The sequence below is a fragment of the Ammospiza nelsoni genome, chromosome 1, assembly GCF_027579445.1.
Source record: "Ammospiza nelsoni isolate bAmmNel1 chromosome 1, bAmmNel1.pri, whole genome shotgun sequence".
NCBI lineage: Eukaryota > Metazoa > Chordata > Aves > Passeriformes > Passerellidae > Ammospiza > Ammospiza nelsoni.
In genome coordinates, this window is record NC_080633.1 from 42,148,282 (window position 1) to 42,169,746 (window position 21,465).

At 37.1% G+C, this 21,465-nt stretch overlaps 1 protein-coding gene across 1 annotated transcript in view; it reads right to left on the reverse strand.

Moving 5' to 3' along the window:
- The window catches only part of OSBPL10 (oxysterol binding protein like 10), a 113,731-nt gene that overhangs the window by 63,832 nt on the left and 28,434 nt on the right, over positions 1–21,465 (reverse strand). Inside the window, exons 2-4 of the mRNA XM_059478386.1 lie at positions 18,641–18,822; positions 16,848–16,927; positions 5,569–5,760 (exon numbers count right to left, since the gene is read on the reverse strand). Coding sequence (XP_059334369.1) covers positions 5,569–5,760; positions 16,848–16,927; positions 18,641–18,822 — 454 coding nt within the window. The remainder of the gene's footprint in view (positions 1–5,568; positions 5,761–16,847; positions 16,928–18,640; positions 18,823–21,465) is intronic.

Genomic DNA, 21,465 nt, shown 5'->3' on the forward strand with positions numbered 1-21,465 from the left:
TAATACATACAATCTATATAAAATATAGATGCAGTGTCATGAGGATGTAACCTCCTCAGTAACATATCTCATTTTCTGATTAGCATTCATCTACAGTTAAGGACTAATTATCTTGTATATGTTATGACGTACTGGATAGAAGATGATCAATAGGATGAGCCTTTACTAATTTCTTATGTATAGTGGGAGATTGGAGGAAGATATTTTAAATACAAGTTCAGGAAAAACTGGAAAGCTGTAACTCACAAAGGCTGCTCCTCTCTGTACTCTCCCTTCCTTTGCCAAAATTGCCATTCACTGTACCACTGTATTATTTCCTAAAATGAACAGAACACAGGACACTTGGATTTCAAAACTGAAACAGTATAAACACTTTCTACAGTATCTATGAGAGATGAAATGCCCTGGTCAGACTAGAGTGTATTTACTACACTAGTTTGGAAATGCAAGAAGTCTCTAGTTAAAAGAATCAACCACAAACTGCCACAAAGAAAACATCACAAAGTACCTTTTTATACTAAAACATATTTAGAAAGAAAAATGGACATGATTTTAGATAACTAGTTTTATACCTGACTAGCAAAGGCACAGCAACAGAGACCTGAGCAGTGCTACTGTAGCTGCAGTCCACGGTTACCAGCTCTCCCCCAATAAAGCACCCACATTACTAGGCCAGAAAAACTGAAGTTAGCACAGTTTAGCAGCCCACCCTACCTCCATACCTTAGGTGAATATGAGATCATTTTCATCTCCTAAAAGCAAATATTTGATTTATTACTCATGCAGACCTAAAGGTCATCTTTGTTAAAAAGCTAGCTCTCATCTTCCTGCACTCCAAAATCAAGGTGAGAACTGCAGTGAAAGTAATGATCTAATACAGAGCATTTCTCCCCACTTATACAAAGTAATTTTACACAAAATTAGGCACATAAGTTCAAAACCACTTAAATTATTAAGAGGATTTTTAAATGGTGTTTGTGCATACTTCACACTTAGCATGATGTCCCGTTCAAGGAGCTGAATACTTTTTTTTTCCATGCACCCTTATTGCAAAACCCCACAGAACCTCAACACTATGCCAAATATCTAGAGTACAGCATTCTTTTTTGTAAGGACTCACATTATTCCTTATCCACTGACCTTTCCAAGTACATGTTTTCAGAGAAAAAAAAGGAGGCCAAAAAAAAACTGAAATAAAAAGCAAAACCTGACTTTTTCAAAGCTGCAAAGTAAAATTTGGCATAGGTCAAAAACCATCAAGATTTCCCTCCCTACTAGCTTAAACATTTACTACAAAGCTTTAACATCAACACACAGCTTAGTGTACATCTTCACATAAAATTCACACCTGTGAAAGTCCTGCAACTCTTAATGCTACCCCAAGTGGTTTAAGTACCACATCTCCTTTGTCACCTACAATGCTGCCTGTGCAGCACTATAATTCTGTGACACAACAAACACATCTCCACACACAACACCATCCCTTTTGCTAACAGTAGCGAGTCACAGTTCCTAACTTTGCTATCCAAATATTACAGCGACCCAAAGACATTCATTTCTCACTTGAAAAATCCTCAAAAGTGTTTTAGAATCATCTCTTTTTCCCAATAACCACATAAAATTGTTGCCTCACAAAATTGCTGTTAAACTTCACTCCATGAAGCCCTATGTGCAAGTCCTAGACTTCCCCATATTGTAAGGAAGGAAGCAAAGAACTGTCACTTAGCTGTGTAATTCCTGCAGGAATCAAATAATAACTGTTTATATATGGAAAAGGATGTGCAAGAAGCAGTAGGACTGTCATCTCATCGAAAAGCACTCCTTTCCAAGTTCTAGGACTGCCAACTGGCACACAAAAGAGATGTTACACTGGTAGAGGCCCTGTGAAATCTGGATCTCCCTGTACCAAATGTTCAGAAATCCATACTGATGACTAGTCACGGTATCAAAAGTTGTAAGAAACATTTCAAAGTGATCAGAAAATTCTTCATTGGCTTTTTTAAATTGTGGGAAGAAATATTTATCTGGACTTCTTTTAGTTTAATTTCTCTAAATGTCTGCAAATAACTAAAATCAATTACTACAAAATCTTCACACACTTGGTTCTTTAACAACAATTGTGACACTGGCAGAGGTTGTACAAGAATCAGACACTCTCAGCCAAAATAAACACTGTTCTGACCATTTTGTCACTATTATTTAGTTCAGTGACAGCTAAAATTTAATAAGAAGTGTAATGTGGCCACTTGGCTTAATTTTCCAGTTGATTTTAACCACCTACAGTAAAGAAATCTGAAAGCATAACTCTGATCATAAATTTCTAACAGGATAATAATATACACAGTTTTAAAAACAGATTTAAATTTCAAGACCACAGAGACTTAGTTTGCCATAAAATCACTTACTAAAAGATTAGCTCAAAGTAGTGCTTTAATGCTAAGTTATGGTTCAAATAAAGAGGTAAGATCTCTAATAATTCTGCATGAAGTGCAACACGATGCAGATCATTTCTCACAAGTTAATGTACAGTTAATTTTAGTTTTGATGTAACATTCCATAAATCAGTGTGGACCATACTATTAACACCAAGTTAATATAAGCAAAAATCTGATTTAAGAGATATTAAACAGAATAAAAAATTACATTATGATGAAAAGCAATGCTCCTGAGCTCCTTTTCCATTCAACACTATACAAAAGTAGGGCAAGTATTAAAACATAAATTTTTATAGCAGTCAAAAACTCCATACTTATACTCAATTTTAACTTACAAAAATTTGGAAAATAGGTGAAATTCCCATTTCACAATGGAAACACTTATTACATGTGTCATTTTGCAGACCTAGACAGTTGCATCTGCTACATTTATATGATTTTGCTTGTCAGTTTGGTGCTAAATAGACCTCTTTGCTACAATTAGTTTCATGCTAAAATTCTCTAGCCTATTAAAAATCAAACTAAATCAACCAGAACAAACCACAGAAGGAAACACTGTTGTTTATTCTTACTGTTTTGTTTATTCTTATTATGAAGTGAAAAGAAGGGGGAAAGTACAATCAAGTATTACCAAACATCTCGCATTATCTAAAGTACAGGAGTATATTCTGCCCTATTTGCAAGGTGGAGATACACCTCATTTTTTTCCAGATAATATGGCCAGACCAAGAAAGTTCAGAATTGAGAAGCAATTTTGAGTTGCTTTCTCAGGAACACTGTCCCAGCTAGCAAACACTGTCCCAGCTAGCACACGTGCCAAGTGAAGGATACTCCTCTTTGCAGCATTCCTGTTTTTCAAAGATCTCACATATAACATGGTAGCACTACCATAGCATAACATTGCTGTGAAATTTAAAACACACATGCTTCCTCTCATTTTCCAGAAGCAGATCAACATTTTACATTGACTCAACTACTGTATTTATAAGATGCAAAATTAGCTAATGCAGTCCTATTTATGGAACAATTTAGAAAAACTTATTTGCATGTCAAAGCTTCAATGGCATCATTCAATCAGGGGAACACTAAAATTTATCTATAATCCTTTTGAAGTCTCTTCCCTTCATCCAGATCATACCAAACAAATGTCAAATAAAAAGTAAAGATTTGGGCATTGAGGAAAGGATTAACTCTCTCTCTCTCTCACTGTACTTTTAGATCCTATTTTTCATTGTTTCAGATTAAAAAACAGGACTAGAACAGATTTAAGCGCACTTTTGTGAGGGGCTCTGGACATATCTCTTCATTGATAAATTTCATAAGGGAGGGTGGATCTAACAGTCACTGCTTGACTCATACATGGAACAAAGATATTTCCTGAGAACACAGGTATCATATACCCAAGTCTATTTCATTCACTCTGGAAAATGGGGGAGAAGGAAGTGCACAGAGCATACTGTTGAAATAAAATGTACTTCCTTAATCTGGAAAAAACAGACTTAGCCTTTCACAAGATGGAAACAACATCAGTTAAGCAGCCACTTTTTACACAAGATTGGGAAAGAGGGCAGAAGGTCTGATTTCTCCACTGTTTGCTGTTCTTTAGGAAGCAGCACACACACACAAAATATCCAACACATAAAAGGGTAAACTTCACACACTGTCTTATGAAATTTTGCTTACACATCATTCATTTTAGTACCATTTTCTCTCCCTGAAAAGCATTCATTTCTTTCAGCCATTATTGTACCTTCAATGTCTGAGGGGTTTTTTTCATTATTATTGCAGACCTCTAAAAGGTACCATTCACATCAAGCAAAACAAAATAATTACCTTCCATCATTATAGACTGAAGTCCTGCAATAGTTACCTTTTTTGGAATGACACCACATTGCAATGCACCACAAACAAGTGAGTCAGCAATTCAATGGCCTTTTCTGCAGGGATGATACCTGAACTGTTTCTCATTGTTTTACTATGGGTTAGTATTTATTTCTTCCAGGTGTATTCTTTGCAACTGATGGCTTTTTCTCTTCCCAACTTATTATGATCAGCACATACACTAATACTCCCTTTCAAATAGCTTTCAGCCTTACTCAGCTCCATTTGACAAAATTGCAACCACTCCCACTGTTGATTTTATTAATAGGTTTAAGGTGCACTCTGAATTCAATGTATGAGAGGAAATACATTTAGCATGCTAGGAGTAACCTGGGGGAAATGATTGGTAGACAAAGACAGGATATTTCTATAAAAAATCAACAGATGTATGTTTTCTCTAATGTAAAGAAAATGTGGGTGACATTCAGACAGCCAGTTCTTCATTTCTAATGTTTACTAGAAGAAAAACAAGCATTCCTCCTCAGGATGTGCAATTTCAGCCTTCATTCAGAGCACATCCCAAGCATTTATTCAAATTCTTAACATGAAAGACAAAGCGAAAAAGAGATCAAAGATGAAAGTGTGTTCTGCGAAAATCTGCCATACTATTTAAGCTTAAATCTCTGCACTATTTTTGTTGTCTGAAAGACAGAGTTAAATCGGTATGAGTTACATTTCTTAAACACTGGTACAAACAGTCTTTAAAAGAAATAAGCTTTCTGCTTTGTTTTTCATGCATTTGATACAGATGAACCATTTTTCCTCTACAAGGCCAGCAATATAAACTTGAAACAAAGTTAAGACTACAACAGCATAGCAACAAACTGCTGAGTGTGGGGAGCTACGCCTTCATTCACACTTTCATCAGAATTATTCAAGTAGTTCTTTTCCAGCTATTTAAATGCTTCAGGGCCCACTTTCCAATCTGAAAAGTATTGCTGCATACAGCTTCAAAGAGATTTTCCTCCAGTCCTGCAATACCACTGCAAAGCCTGGGAGCTGTTGCCTATCTATTTCACTTTCACGCATGTGCACACACCAATTTTAACATCAGCATAAAAAAATCTGTATACACCTGACCTGAAGCTGAACCAGAACTAAAGCCCACCTCTTGCTCAGCAAGAGGATCAAAACAAAGCAGTCATAAAGTAGGAAAAAAAGATAATTGTTAACTTGTCAGATTCAATTGCTTATTGTGAAGCAAAATAAGCACTTCCAAGCTATAGCAAACCAGCAGATGTTTCTCTCTTACCTCTCGGACTTCATGGAGCTGACCAGATCTCTGGCTCTTTGCTCTTCGAGCAGCTGCAGGTGATTTGTGATGTGTGATGGTTACAACAGTTGGCCCACTTTGATTCATGTGTTTCTGGCCACTGGGAGATGCAGAATTAGCTGTCCCAGGTGGCAGCAGAGATGAGCTTCTACTTCGTGAGGATGAGATGCTCTAGAACAAGCAATAGGATTGTGATATTAGCAACCTTTACACAAGCAAAAATTCACAATTCAGGCTATACATTTGTATTGTTCTACTTTTCTCACAAACCTAAATCTGGAGGTGTAACTGATTTATTCCTTCTGAACCATATGCACAGCTCAGGAGATGCTCTTGGAAACATTAGAGTTATTACTTTTGTTTCTTGGTGTGCCTGTATAATTGGTCTTTGCAAATATCTTCACAAATTCTTACATAATAATATGCTGCTTAGTTCTTACAATTCTACTTTTTAGTAAAGCATAGGAAAAGATTTTGCAGACAGAATAACAACGATGCCAATATAAATATTTTTCATTAAAACATTGACCTACAATTCACCAAACTGGTGAGAACAGTAAGGAAGAAAAAAATACTAACTCTTTCATTTGAGGAACTTCTGAAACAGTGTAGTATTGTTCTCAACATCAGAGGAGATTCAATTTTGGCAAGGCCAATCCACACACTAATTAAATATTAACACTTGAAACAAAATTTGTCTTAAAGAAATCCATGCATTTTGGAGTAAGCTTGGGATAAACCAAATATACAAAAAAGGCCAGAAATAAATCTCCAACAGTATCTGCAGTATGAATACTTTTAGCATACAACCTATAAAATCAGTCAGGACATTCAGTTTTTATCTAATCATCAGTCAGTGTTGCTGTCTCAGTTTGCTCTCCACAGACCTCAAACACAAGTTATCCTGGAGGTCTATAGGACACCAATTCTCAGTCAAGCTCAGATGGGCACCAGATCACCATGGGACATGATATATACAAGTGCAATATAAAAAAGTTTTTCCCCTCTGCTTGAACTGATTGCATCTCTAAGGTTAAAACTGAAACAGAGTAACTTTTACCTCATGAAACAAACCAATTCAGAGAGTAACATTAAGTAGCACTTCCAGACAGTGAAGAAAATAACACAGCCCCATGAGCAAAACACCTTTCCACCTCTCCTTCAAAACCTGCACAGATAACAATGGCAGCCTACAACATTGCTAAGACAGTCACCATCAACACAAGGTACTTCTCTTGAGCCTGCTACACTAAAGTATTCCTACACAAAAGTATTCCTTGGGTATAATCTCTCTTCTTATACCTTCCATGTCACTTTTTACAATTTTGTGGTAATCCTCAAACCAAGGGAACAGGGTCCAAGTAGCACTGCAATTGAAGTCAGGCCCCATGTTAGCACCACACTGACTGTAAAGGACAAGGCAGATTATTTGGCACTGCCAAGGAGGAGGAGTGAAACAAGTAACACAATCCCATTGCCACCACCACACAAAACTAGACTTTAGACTTTTTGAAAGTTTAAAAAATGGGTTATCACATTGCCAGTATGCAAAGAGCTGCTAATCTCATAGAAATAATTATTATTCCGTTGGTCTAGATTTAACATTTACAAATGCTTCCAAGAATGATGGTCTGACTGTTTTTGAAATGAATATATTCTTTTCTACTATGACAAATAAGATTACAATAAGAAGCATATTTTTAAAAATTATCCACCCTGACGGATAAATCACAATTGTATTAAAACTGGATTTGACTCTAAGGCAAAAAAGCAGCACGAGGTGTAATTTTTCAGTAGGGCACAGAAGGTTGCTAGGTTTATAATTCATCTTCCATTTGAAAGAGCTTAGACATTAACTACAATTAAAATAAGAGCCAGAGGAAAAGGTATTTGGGAGAAATAGGGGGATGAGGGAAACTGACTTTCCTTTTTCAAACATATATTCCACAGAAAAAGTGTTCTGAGTATATAAGTGAAGTGAAACACTTCACTAATGTTTGTTCTTCAAACTGACTAGTATCAGAATACCATCTAAACTAAAGTTAGGGTGTAGAGGTAGACACGATAATTTTTTTTTTCATTGAAAAATCAACTTCTCTTTTAGGTTAATAAAAGTTGATTTTGTTTCAGAATGAAATCTTTTGAGATTCGCTGACATTTTAGTATCATAGTATCCCAATAATAAAAATACATAGCTGCTACTTTCATAGAGCTAAACAGATCCTAACAGATCAAACAAAGTTTGTCTGCTGTTCAGACTAACAGCAGCCATGTAAAACTGAGTTTTCCCATTAGGTTAACTTTAAAAAAATAAAAAAAAAAAAACAATATTCTATGAGAGGTAAAGTTTTACTATGTTTTGATTTTCTTGAGGGAGAGCTATAAAGCTGCACGTAAAAAAAGTTAACACAAAACATATATGGAAAAACCCATGCACTGGTTCAGACTGTGGGACCACAATTGCATTTAAGATGGCTTTTCCTAAGTTTTGCCAAAGAATGTAGCAGCTCACAGCAACTTCTTGTGAACAGTCATTTAGGGCATGGAGTTTGGGGATCAGTGGAGCAGGAGAGAAAAATCAGAAAAAACAGCCCATCTCTAGTTTCAGTAGTGGGTGGTGCTCAAGAAGGCTGTCCTGCTATAAGGACACAAGGTAAACCCAAGTCCCTACATAGACAAGCACACAGCCTGGCAAGGGCTGCCCATGGATCCACTGCCTGGTGTGCCTCACACCCAGCTCTGCTGTGTCAGAACCCAGGACATTCCTCTGGCTGCCCTGGGTGATTCGAGACCCTGGCAGGGAGCTCAGAGATCTTGGCACGGAGTCAAACACACCTGTGCCTTCTATCTCAGCCCATGGAAACAATTACCAACTTTGTGAGAAGATTTACAAGCCACAGAGGTTTGAGTAAAATGTTAGTGAATTTATCACAGGGTGAAAATGAAGAATTTTGAGGTTTTAGAATAGGGGTTCAAGAGGCAAGATGGAGGAATCTAGGTGTGTCCTCTCCTCCTTCTTCTTGCCCTCCATCTTCTGCTGTGATGGTGACACTTTTGGATTGGTTTAGAGTAGAGACAAACTGTCTAACATAGGTGATAGGTATTGGAAAATTATTTTTGTAAATATTTATTGTAAATAAAGTACACATAGTTTTTAGTATAAAAAGATAACACCGCCCTGAGGGCAGTCACTGTGCCTCAACCCAACCTGCCAGACAGACCTCAGTGGGTCAGAAAGACAATGTACTAGATAAGAGAAAATAAACAACCTTGAGAACCAGAACTGAGGAATCCCATCTTCTTCTTTGGTCCAGGGCTGGGAAAAAGAGACTTTCTAACACCTTGGGGTCATCTCAACACCAGAGACCTCGGCATGTTGTAGGGCAAGGCATGGAGCTTTTTGATCTCCAGGGAGAGACCACCTCTGCCAGTGAGTCTCCTAGAGCCCTGTGCTTCCCCTTGCAACACAAAAGAGTCACCAGTCCTATAGAGCTCATCCAGTCAGGGAGACTGGCAATCTGGAATTCACATATACATGGTCTGTGCAAAGTATCAGAGCTAAATATATTGGTCCATGATCAGCTCCTACAGGTCCATGATCAGCTCCTACCAGTCTAGAAGCAAGCTCTCCTCATGTCTTTGTTTTCTGTCCCTTTACATCCTTCATCCATCTATAGTGACTCAGTATTTCCAAACAACACGTTAGAAAATTTCACCAGCCCACAACAGAAATACTCTAGCACCTAAATTTGGTATTATTCTTTAGAGGGCATCTGTAACATAAAAACTTTAATTGAGCTCAGCACCAGGACCTCCAGCTACCCATGAAGCTATCTCTAGGCAAGGCTCCATCACAAACATAAAAATTTGCAACTTAAAACTTGCAAAATCAGTCACAGCCAGTATGCATGTGAATGTCTGCAGGAGGCAGTTTTTGGAACCAGTCAAAACCTTTTCAAGTTGGACTCCCCTGCCACAGAGAGCAGCAGCAGAGTACTGTGCCTGCTGCATCCAAGAAAATGGGGGAAGCATCCAATTCCTTCTGACAGCTTCTTCCTGTCACTGCCAGAAGACTCTCCAGGAACTGCACACTCAGCCCCTCAGGCACTTCTGAATTTTACAGTACATTGTCAACACCTATGTCCCAGCCAAATACTTGACTCCTCTTTAGCAGAATTTCTTGAGATTCAACACTGGGAATGACAAGCATCCTTTTTGCATTGACACACAGCTGGGCAAAAATCTGAATTTTCCATTTCTATTAAAATGTGAAAATCTATGTGAAGTTTTCCACTGCTAAAAGCACTCTAATTATAAATCATACTACAACAGCCATTACAGTCACTCTCAAAGGAAATCAAAGCAATGACAGTAACTGATGGGCCTTTATGCCTAATCCCCTTCAGCCTATCCCCATGCCTAATCTTCCCCCAGCACTGCTCCTATGACTGATCTGCCCCTCTAATTATCATCATACCTCATTTTCTTTGGTCTCGCTGCTTTCTGGCTTGCAACTAAATAAATAAAAAGAGAGTGAAAAGTCTGATGAAAGGAAAATGTAAGCTCTTCAACATTAGTAATGCACAGTGCCAATAATGAGTCAAGGAATCCACAGGCTGAAGCATCCCAAAAGGACTGAAAATTTTCTTTCCTGAGGCTACACCTTACCATTGCACCAACATTTCATCTGCTAATAAAATGAAACCAATAAAAGAATAATAAAGAAGCTAATAAAAGATTAATTTGTAACTTGCATTCATATGGGTTTTATGACCTAAAGCTAGCTAAAGTATGCTTAGCTAAAACAGATTTGGGTTAAGATTTTTATTTTAATAGCCTGTCCATCCCCAAGATAAAAAAGCAGTATAATGAATGCTTCCATTTGGATATCAAAAATCCTAACAATTAAAATAATGGAATTGCAGAACAGTAAGTTCAAACTATACTAATGTTTTCATGACTCATTCTCCCAGGAGATTGCCGTTCCTGTTCACAAAGAAGCTGAAGTGTTTTTCACCATTTACCAGAAGCAAACAATTTTGTTTATTTTTGAAAGTAAATGCAATTTTCCAGAGATCAATAAAATAATTTCTGAAGTGATTGTCATATCTGCTTATGGTTGATAATCATCATTTTCACAGGCACTGTGCCACAGATGTTTTTCTCTGAATAATAATTACCAAAATGACACTACTTTACTCCTCTGCACATATACAGCACAGAAAACCAATCCCTGCATGCAGCTTGAGAGTTATGGGAAGTCACACACTATCAGAAAGTAATTACAATTTTGAGATACCACCATTCAGTGTTTTAATTCCCATCTACTTCTTTTCCAATGCATCCTAAGTAAACAAACACTGATAAAAGATAAACCTAGACACAGTGCTGCTTCATTTACATTATAATCATTCACAAATATTAAAATGCAAATGACAGAATCTACATAACATCCAAACTTCAACACTACACAGGGACTAGCTTATGATGTTTTGCATATTCTTGTCAAGCACCACTCTATAGAACTAACTTTTCTGGTAGAATATCATACTGTTTCATCATCTTCAGTAAGGCATTGTATGTCTTTTTTTAAGCAAGAGACTATGATAATCAATCTATCATAAAATCTTTTCTTCATCAAGAATCATTTGAACACGTTCAATCCTAAACTGATTTTCTTCCATTTCTGTAGAAAGATTTTAGAAGCAGTGAACAACTCTTATTTTCATGAAGGTTCCAAAGGGAGGAAAAAAGATGTCAAACACAAAACTATCAACAGCCAAGCACCGCTTCCCTCTCAGCCCCACTACTGTAAGGGTTTCATTTAATTAGAAATGTCATTCTTTAGTTGACTTCCATAGGTCAGGGATGAGAAGAGGAAGCAGACAAGCATACCAACAGAGGGAACACTTGAGGCTCAGAAGGCAAAGCAATTTGACATGCACAGAAGAACCGAAACCACACTGAAAAGGACCTGAAATTTTCACCAGCTTGGCTTTACATAAAGTTACCATGCAGATGTTATATACACTCAGCCAATGATCCACTTTAAAATGTAAAGGTATCTCTGTGGCCATTCATTACTAAAGCAAAAAGAAACATGATAAAACCAAAGATCCATGATAGTCATTCTTCCAGCTGTGGAGAATAATTACACCTCTGCCTCATAACGGTATGACAGAAGTGCTAAGTTTGAGGCATTACTGCAGGTGCTGTTTCACATTATAGACAAACTGCTACTGCAGTTGATACTTGACAGGGGCAGGTTTGGACTTTTTTTCCCCACCATTACTCCAGGGAGGGAAGCCAGTAGAGAACCAGAGCCAGAGACACACATTCCTCAGAGAGCTGGTGAGAGAGCTAAGCTCTTTTTAGTAGGATGCCATTTTTTCTACTTTTGATGCCCAGGTTAATACAGAACTGGAAACATGACAAAACCCACACAAAAGGTGGCAGCAGAAGGAAGGGAATTGGATTGCAATCCACAGCTGCAAGGAATCAGCAAATGAGTTCAGCTTAAAGATGAATCCACATCATCCAATTTTAAGTAACTAGCTCACTGTGCAGCTCAAAACCAAAAAGCTAAAACAACAGAGAGTCTGTCTCCTTATTCTAACACAGACCTAAGCTGAAAGTTACCATCTGAGCACAGAAGTGACTTCTCAAGATAAAGGTTCTGTTCCCTGTCACATTCCTGATACAGACACACTGAGATATACAAGGGCTATATGCAAATCCAGCAACCAGTCCACACACTGGCATTAAGAGCTGGTTTAAAAACCTGTGCTTGTTTTCAGGAGTACTTTTACAGCCACCATCATTAAACAGTCAAGAAAAAAAGGAAGATGAAACAGAAGAACTAAAAAGCTTGTGACAATTTCTGGATACAAAATTATTCTTGGAAGTTACCAAAAAAATTACTCATATGCCTACTCTTTCTTGAAAGCACTTTATACCACTGAATGCAAATTTGACTAATGTTTTAATTAAAGCTTATACAAAATATTCACTTAGAATAGTCTAAAAGAACCAGCAATCCTATCCAGACATAGAACATTTCTTCCAATACAATTGATTTGTCACTTATGGAGGTTGAACAATCTGTAATTAAGTGAAATGAGACTTGTATGGGAATACCAAGAACATTAAGACTATGTGACAGCATGGGAATTATTTGCCAGTGAACACTTTTCTTTTACTGCTTTTTTTTTATCATTACCACATAAAATTTAATTAAAACAAAGCCAGAGACTTAGCTTATGTTACATCCACTCATTAACTGTACCACTCACCTTTGGACCATTCATTAGGACATAACTAAATTTAGTGTTTAGTATACAACCTTCTCTTTCTTTTTTCAATCACTTCTCTATTTAATTTCCTCCACCACTCCAATCCCCAGCTGAAGCTTTAAAAACAGTCATCAGTAGCATTTTGAAGCAGGCAGTAGCTGAAAAAAAGGAAGCAAACTAAGTCTGATCTAGATCCAGTGCAGCCAAAAGGAATGCTCTTCTCAGAGTATTTCACAGAAACAGTGACACAGCTTCAGCTTTGAAACACATCCTCCAAATTATCATGTTTTTCTACAAATTCCCTTCCAATAATACCTATTCAAGATTTTTAAAGTGTTCTCTCTCCAGTATGAATAACCTGTCGCTAAGTTACTTTGCTGGTATTCTTGGGAAGCCTCCCACTGCTTGCCTGGTTATCCCATTATTGGGTATTTTTCACATTTAAACTATATCCCACTTGCATAACAGAAAATATACCACTCACTGCATATTTTTCACTTCCCATTCTACCTCATTCAAGTGTATGACTCCTCAAGAACAGCTAGAAATTTCTGCATCTCAGTATTCCTATGAAAAAGGTGAGTTTAAGCTGCAGAAGAAGCTGGGAGCAAACACTCAGACTCCAACTTCCCAGATGCTGTTCCCAGCAGAGACAGAGCTTGGATTCTGTTCAAACTCCAGAAGTCCAGAACACATGAGTATCTGCCTGTTCATAACAGCATGATGAGAGACAGATAACTGGCACTTTCCACTTACTACAGAGTATAAAGTATGCAGAGAGGGAGGAATAAAGAGATCCAACCTTGCTGACAGCAGAATAACAAATCACATCATGACAATCCTATTAATGGTAGAGTTATTTTAACAAAACCCAACACCACAGATTTTTGTGAAGTCCTCGATTATGCAAAAGTAAGTCAAGCATATACCCATCTCTGTGTCATTACAGACCTTTCTTTGTAAATCCAGACCCTAAGCTGAAACAGTAAGGTGGCTAAAAATAGCAGAATGCTATTTTATGTAAATTTAAAACACTTTAAAGAGCATGTTTCCACTCCCGTACTAATAATCATTTAGTATAAAGTACCATCATCTACAAGAGAAAGAAAAAAACCAATACAATGAAATGAAGCAGTTCTTGCTTCTCTTATCTCCTACCAGGCAGTGAATATGAAGAAAGAAACTTTAAGAAAAAGAAATTAAAAGAACATAAATGTCTTATTTTCCCCTAGTTTCTGGAATTTCTGTGAAGAATTGTTACCTTGCAAATGATATCTGATCTCCAAAGTCTAATTATTGCAGCATTTAAGCTTTTGATCCCTTCCTTTTATTAAGAAAAGCAGAGAGAAATTTAAAATCTTTCTTGTAGAAGAAATTCAAGTTCACACTATATGCGATACTAAAGCCAGTTAAAATATTCTTCTCAATTAATACTCTAATCCTGAAAAGACAGGAGGAGGAAAAGGAAAAAGGCATATTAAAAACAAGAGATAAATCTTGTCACAAGAAAAGTTTCTAGGAACAGGTAAGCACAGAATTGGTTCAAGTACAGTCCACTTCTTGAACAAGAAGCAGAGTCATCAGTGGTGTCATCTGAAGAACATAAATTCTGGACATTTTATTTTCTGGACTGTTAAGTTTAAAAATACAGAAGATAGATATTCTCTATTTGCTCTGTGGCTTACAAAAGCAGAGAACTTAAAGTGCTTCAGTAACAAACATTTCAAGTGAAAAGTGATCTAGCCTGATTTGTAACACAGAACTAAGACGTATACTTTTCTTCAGCATTTCTGCTTTACACTCAACAGACTCAAGCCAATTAAAGCATATCTATTCCAAAATACATCTATACTCCCAACTTCCTATGCCAAGTTTCTGTAACTTACCAGTCTTAAAGAAAAATGCAAGAACCCTCTTCCTACTATCTGAAATATTCCTCCATTTAGTTCCTCTGCTACACATGTCCACCATCCCTCAGTTAAGGAAATACTTTTACTTTCTTGCACGATGAGCATAGGAACAAGGAGCAAACCACAGCATTGTTGGTCACTATGCAAGAATACAAGTGGACCAGTGAGATGCTCCCTATTCTAAAGCCTTCCTGTTTCCAAAAGTTGTGCCTTAGATCTTCTGTGGCAGAAACTGGCTGTGTATTTACCAGCCTCCCACTCATTTAGTCAAGACTTTCTAATAAAATTTTGCTTTTCAAATGCTTTTCAAATCCCTGAACACTTCTGGCATCCAAAACATTCCAACATATTCTCCACTTTCTATTCATGTCCTTTTGGTGCCTTTTTTTTGGGTTTTTTGTTTTGCCTGTTTTCAACTCCTTTTTCTTTGAGGCTCCCCATACCAACATTATTATTAACAGCTAAACAAATACTTCCTATTCAGCCACTGCAGAGCACTTACTATACTGATTTGCACCTTCCATCCTCATCACCAGAAAAAAAAGACTACAATGAAGTCAAATTTCATCACACAGAGTTCATCCTGTACAGAAGAATAACAAATATAATGAAAAGTACTTCATTATCCCCACTCCAATTTTTCATTTCAGAAATGGAGGGGGAATGATAAAAGGATTCATTACAAGTATTTGACAGAGTTAGAGCAAGCTAAGTATTCTTGCTATTCTTCTTTTTCCTGATAATTTCTGAAATTTTGTTTGCTTTCTTTGGACCACTACTAATTGCTGTTTACTTTCACTGTTGCAACACCATGGTTTTTCTCTTGACACATGAATTAATTCAGGACTAAATATGCAGATACTACTCCTGCTGAAGGAGCTCAACATGGAAAGATAGTCTGAACAGAAATTACTACCAAGTGTAACAGTTTTTACCTAAAGAAGAAATATGAACCCAACTTCAGTTCCACAAAGATCATCTTCAACTAAATTACTGCTATTCTAAATGAGATTTTGCTATTAAAATAGAATAATTTATCACAAGCAGGAAAAGCATAAAAATAAAACCAGTATTAAGAAATATAATGAAAATTAATAGAGTGTAGAAGCATAAGAATCAGTATGCCATTGCACAAGTCTCCAATATCATACATACTGAACAGCAGCTTTTACCACCATCGCAGTTAAATTATAGATGCTAAACATCTAAATGCATTTAAGAAGTGACCAGAAAACATACTGAGGAATAACTCCTTGCTGGCAATTGAGTATAAAAAGTTGGCATCATTATCTGGCACAGGTGCTGCAAATCAACAGCAACTGTAAGAGTACCCTGATCAAGCAGAGTTGCACCTTTCTGAGTAGTCCTGGGCCACGTCCATATAAAAACTATATTGAATTCCAATGTGTAAGAATTTTTAAAGTACTGAAATATTCCAGCTACTTAATTCTTCTTCGAAAAGGGTTTTATTTGTACCACAATTCATACAATTTTTACTTGGAGGTTGGAGACAGCCTCAATCCATCATTTTGCTATCTTTCACATTCTACACAGTTGGTCTTTCTACCTGCCCAAAATATTTAGCTGTTTGAGGACAAAAATTGTGGACAATTAGTTCCAAAGAGAAGTAAATAACATAACTCTTCTTACTATGAGCTCTTTCCAGTTTAGTAAAGAAGATGAAGACTGACTGCTGCTAACATCTATCTGAAGCTTCTTATAACAAAAGTCACTAAATTGCATAAAATTAAGTAAAACTGTATTAGTTAACTTTTAAATGTTTAATAATAAATGTATTTATTAATAAATGGTTGATTCAGCCACTCAATTAACTATGCACTTTACTAATTTGTCATAAACAGGAAAATGTTTATTTATTAGGATCACCCAAACTGACTTATCCTGCTCCATTACTGACAAATGACAACTTGCTGCTTTTACTCAAAACCCTCTGAACATCAACCCACTAATTACAGCAGCCAATCATCCAGGCTATGCTGTTCTTCACCTACTCCACTTAAATCATAATAGTTACTTCTCACTCTTAATTATTTACCTTAGAATCACTTTCCTTGTGATGTTTGGCACAGGATCGAAGCTGAGTTATCCAGTACTGTTTCTCCTTTGCATCAGCAGCTAGAACAGAAACAAGAAAATGCAGGCAATCACACATAAATCAATACTCTTTTGCCCAAGAGGTGACAGAGCAGGGCAGAGGGGGAAAGATTAATTATTGATTAGGATGCAGTATAAATCCTAATTTATGTTACATAAAAACACTTAAGTTTTTCAGTGCCACACATCTAAACCTGTACTTAAGAGGCCAGTTGGAAGAAATAAGCTTATGAGTCTTCTTCATAGTTACCTCTTCCACACGTTAGCAAAGGCAGAACTACCTACCTCAAGAAGACTACTTTGTTCAAAAATTTTCAGCCACTTTTGTTTTATTTGTCTGTCTTCGTGAAGGACACACCACAGCATTTAAATCCATAAAAGCTCTACACTCAGGCTGTCAATCAGCTACCAGACAAGCTACCAGTTCCCCAGATACTTAAGTGCTTCTCTTGTAATAGAGTTCAACTATAACTCTCTCTAAACCCATGTCATTCACATGCAACTTAAAGACATAGGAATTTCCCCCACACATCTTTAAAAACCAGCTTTAAAAAATATTGAGGAGTTTGTCTCCTCTCAGATGGCTCCTGTGTAATATACCAAGTCTGTTTAGGAGAAAGGCTTTTGTTTTTCCCTAAACTACTACTATAGGAAACCTCATTAAGAACAGCAATACGGAGTCAATAATTTCAGTAAATATTTTCTCTTACTTACTCTGCTATTGAGTATCTTAATGGTTATTGACTCAGCATAAAAATTGTTTACTGATTTTAATCAAATTCACAGACATCATTAAATTAAAAGCAGCATATTGTAAGCATTTGATAATTTCAAGTGATTGGAAAAGCATAATGATTCACAAGTGCTCATGATTTCTAGCTGTGCAACTTTCAAAGCATTTTATCAGAAATTGTCCCTGGTTGTTTCTGAATTCAGTTCTGCATATGAAAGAGCAACACAATGTAGCACAGGGGACTCCTGCATGCTCAGTGCTGCTGACAACTGGTAAACTGTGGTCAGAATAAAACTAAGAATACTTCCGTTACACTGCATTGTCTTTCTTTTCTTTTAGATAACAGGGTTTTTTTATAAATAAGCTTGACCTGGAAGCATCATGATCAATCAACCATACTGAAAATACCTTAAAATCAGAACACTGCCATTTTTTTTCTTCCTTTTTGTAAATATTCCAAAGTAACTCATATATACCCTGTAATGTTTGTCTTATACTTGGGAACAAGGGAAGAGAACATTTTATGTCACAGGAGCATTCAATTACTCCAAGACTGATAAGAACATAATATCTCAGCAACCCCTCACTGGCATTTTTCCCTTCTCTGACCCATCATCAGATTCATTACTGCACATTATCTGCAGGATGGTGGCAGGGAAGAACAGTACTAGAAAACAAATGTTATGCTGTGGAAGCAATGAAAGCACCTTTTACATCCTTTGGAAGCAAATAAGATATAGCATTCAATGAAAATGCCAGAGTAACAGATTACAGAAGCCACCTTGAGGTACCTTCCAGCCCTGAAAGTCTATACATTTTAAAGTCACATGTACTTAACTCCAGATTACTCCTCCATCATGTTTTAAAATATACTGTATAATAACAGAGCTGGATAGCCACCTCTTTCTGACAGCACAGGGAAATGAGACATGAGAGAAGAGATGCAGAAGTGGGAGTGGAAGAGAAGAACAACTGAGCAGGCACTGTGAGCAGCACTGTACCTCTCAGCTTGTACATCTCTCCATTAGCAGAGTAGACCACCATCATGTGTGGCACTTCATCACTGGGCGATATGATAGCTCCAGCTAAAGACAAGGCTCCTCGTGGCTTTGGGCTCTGGTTTTTCGTTTGTTCATTCATGAAATACTGCAGAATCCCCGTCTCAAAGTCCAGCACAAAGTACCTGTTGAAAGAAATTACAAGCATACAGTATTTCCACAGAAGCTTTTCATGCATTTACCCAACAAAGGGCACAGATTGATCTTAAATCAAGATCATAAATAGACTTAGGAGGTTAAAGTAATTTTTGTAATTACAATTTTATAAGGTACTGTTATTAGGTTTGGTTTTTCAGGGGTAGATGATCTATTCCTTTATTCATAACACAAGCCATTTCACAATAAACCAACACCTAAGACTGAAAGACCATACAAACAAAAAATAAACTAACTGGGTTGTCCAAGTGCACTAAATGAAAGTGAAGGCATTTCAAAGTTTGTGTGTCAGCCTCAAGAGTTGAAAACATTTCTTTTTTCCCACAAATGAACCCTTCTTTCACAATACCACAGATCCTAAATTTCATTTCCCTCTGTAAATCTTTTATGCTATCACACAGAACAATTATTTAACACTAACCCTTGGCCAAGAGAGAACAGATAGCAGCCTCCTGGCTCACATGAAGGTCAGTCTACTACAATCCCCAACAGACTAGACCAAAGATCACACAAATGCAGGTAACTCCCCTTAGCTGCTTCTTAAAAACCACCCCTAACAATCTGGCTAATCCCACCAACATGGGCATTTGTAACACACAATATTTGTTACTGTTCCTCTAAGATAACATTACCACAGTTCATATGAATTTGTGTAAAATATTCCAAAAACTGTGGTTATTTAGACTTCTGTTGCTTTGTCTATCCCAAGTTTGCTCAAGTTACCACATTTTGTCTTCACAATATCCCCATATGGAGAACATCTCCAACTAACCTTGCCCATCACAGAACATTTCCAGGATTATCTTCACAGCCTGCAGTTACTGGTGGTGGTTTGCTCTTCTCTTTATTCATGCCAAATAAGCCTGGACATGATGCAAGCAGTTATTGCCTAAGACTTACAGAGTTTCAGACATTTTGCTTGGGACCCCTTCCTTTGCTGCAGTTATGCCTAACTCTCTCCTGCCACTGCCTTCACATCTGAGCAAAGATCAAATTCTCATTCAATTGTTATAGATTAACAGAGAATGTTGTCCCAAAGAATTTTAAACTAGTGCACCACCACACCCTTCACTTCTGCCGTGACTCCATCTCCCACAAGCCCTTCTGCATCCTTTTCCTCAAGAAACAAATGGAAAGCCTCCCTTTTGTAATCATGTAGCAGTGCAACACCTTCCCTCTGCAGGTTATCTTCAACACAAAGAAGGACTAGAGGAATGGAAGTTGAATTTTCAATTTTCAATAGTAGTGTTAGAAATAAGGATGACCTAAAAGGAAACTACCAGAATTTGCTATTACCTTACTGACTTGTATTGTACCAGTTCATAACCTTCCTGTTGTGTTTGATTTTTAAATGATTTTACAGTACTACTCTTCCCCTTAATAAGCACTTTTTCTCTCCAGATTGATTAGTAGGAGATAACGATGCACTTAACTGCAGGGGAAAACAGCAGAATTGGAAAACCTTTTTTTTTTAAAGTCAAACTTGCATATTTCATAGTAAATTTTAATTTTGCTCCTTCTCATTTTCCCAGATATTCTGGGAACATCTGTTACATACTCAAGAGAAAAAGCAGAGCACTAGACAGAAGTGATGCCACACCCCTGAGAAAATGACACAGTAGCTTGACCCTAGAGCTAATGTTTTCCCCATCATCTCTGAGCTCAGCAAACAAGCCTAGACTTTATATGCAGTGATGCTCATTCTGAGCCCATGTCATCCTCATTATAATTTCATTGTCCTTTTATTGTTCAGGTACAAATAATTTATTTCAGCCTTGGTTATTTGGCCATTTTTTAATCGATTGCTACCTTGGAAATCACCATTGTGGTTACTAAAGTGCAGCTCTACAATTAACAAAAGGAGGAACAACAGCTAGAGGAGAAAAAAAAAGGAAAGAAAAAGAGAGGTAAGAAAAAAGTCACTTCTTCTCTTATTAAGACCAAAGGATTTGGAGAAAAAAGTTCCTCTGAGTCTATTAGAACAGAATCTATTAAGTTACATAAACACTACGAGCACTTCAGCTCAGAAACTTCTGCATGCTAGACCAGCCAAGCACTCCCAGAATGACTGTAAGCTCCACAAAAATGGACTTTGCATTGGCTTAAAGCTACCCCAGGGAAGCAAACCAGCCATTCAAGTACAGAATAATACCTTCACCAGCATAATGACATCAGTCAGCAGCAACTTCTGCAAATTCCCAAATGCAGAGACTGCATCCTTCCACATCCTTGTTATCACTGCTACAGCAGTAGTGCTAACTGGATCTCTAGCCAACCACAACCTGTTTTATGTACAGTCTCAGAAAATCAGAACATCACCACTGACCTTGTACCTTAAGTTTTTTGTGATGATGTCTTAGAAGCCTGCAAAAACAAGCAATTTAGAAATCAAGCAATATTTTTAAGAAAGAAAAAGGTAACCAGTTTTCAGAAGTCTTCACATCACCCTCAAGTATCCTGCCTTCTTTCTTGTCCCAAAAGAATGAGGAACTTTTCACAAGCACTTTGGCCATGACACTGTTCACATCACACAGAATCAAGCATTTCCTTTCCAAAGATTATGGTTTGATGTGCAACTCCCCTCTTCACCTTTCACACAGTGGTATCACAGA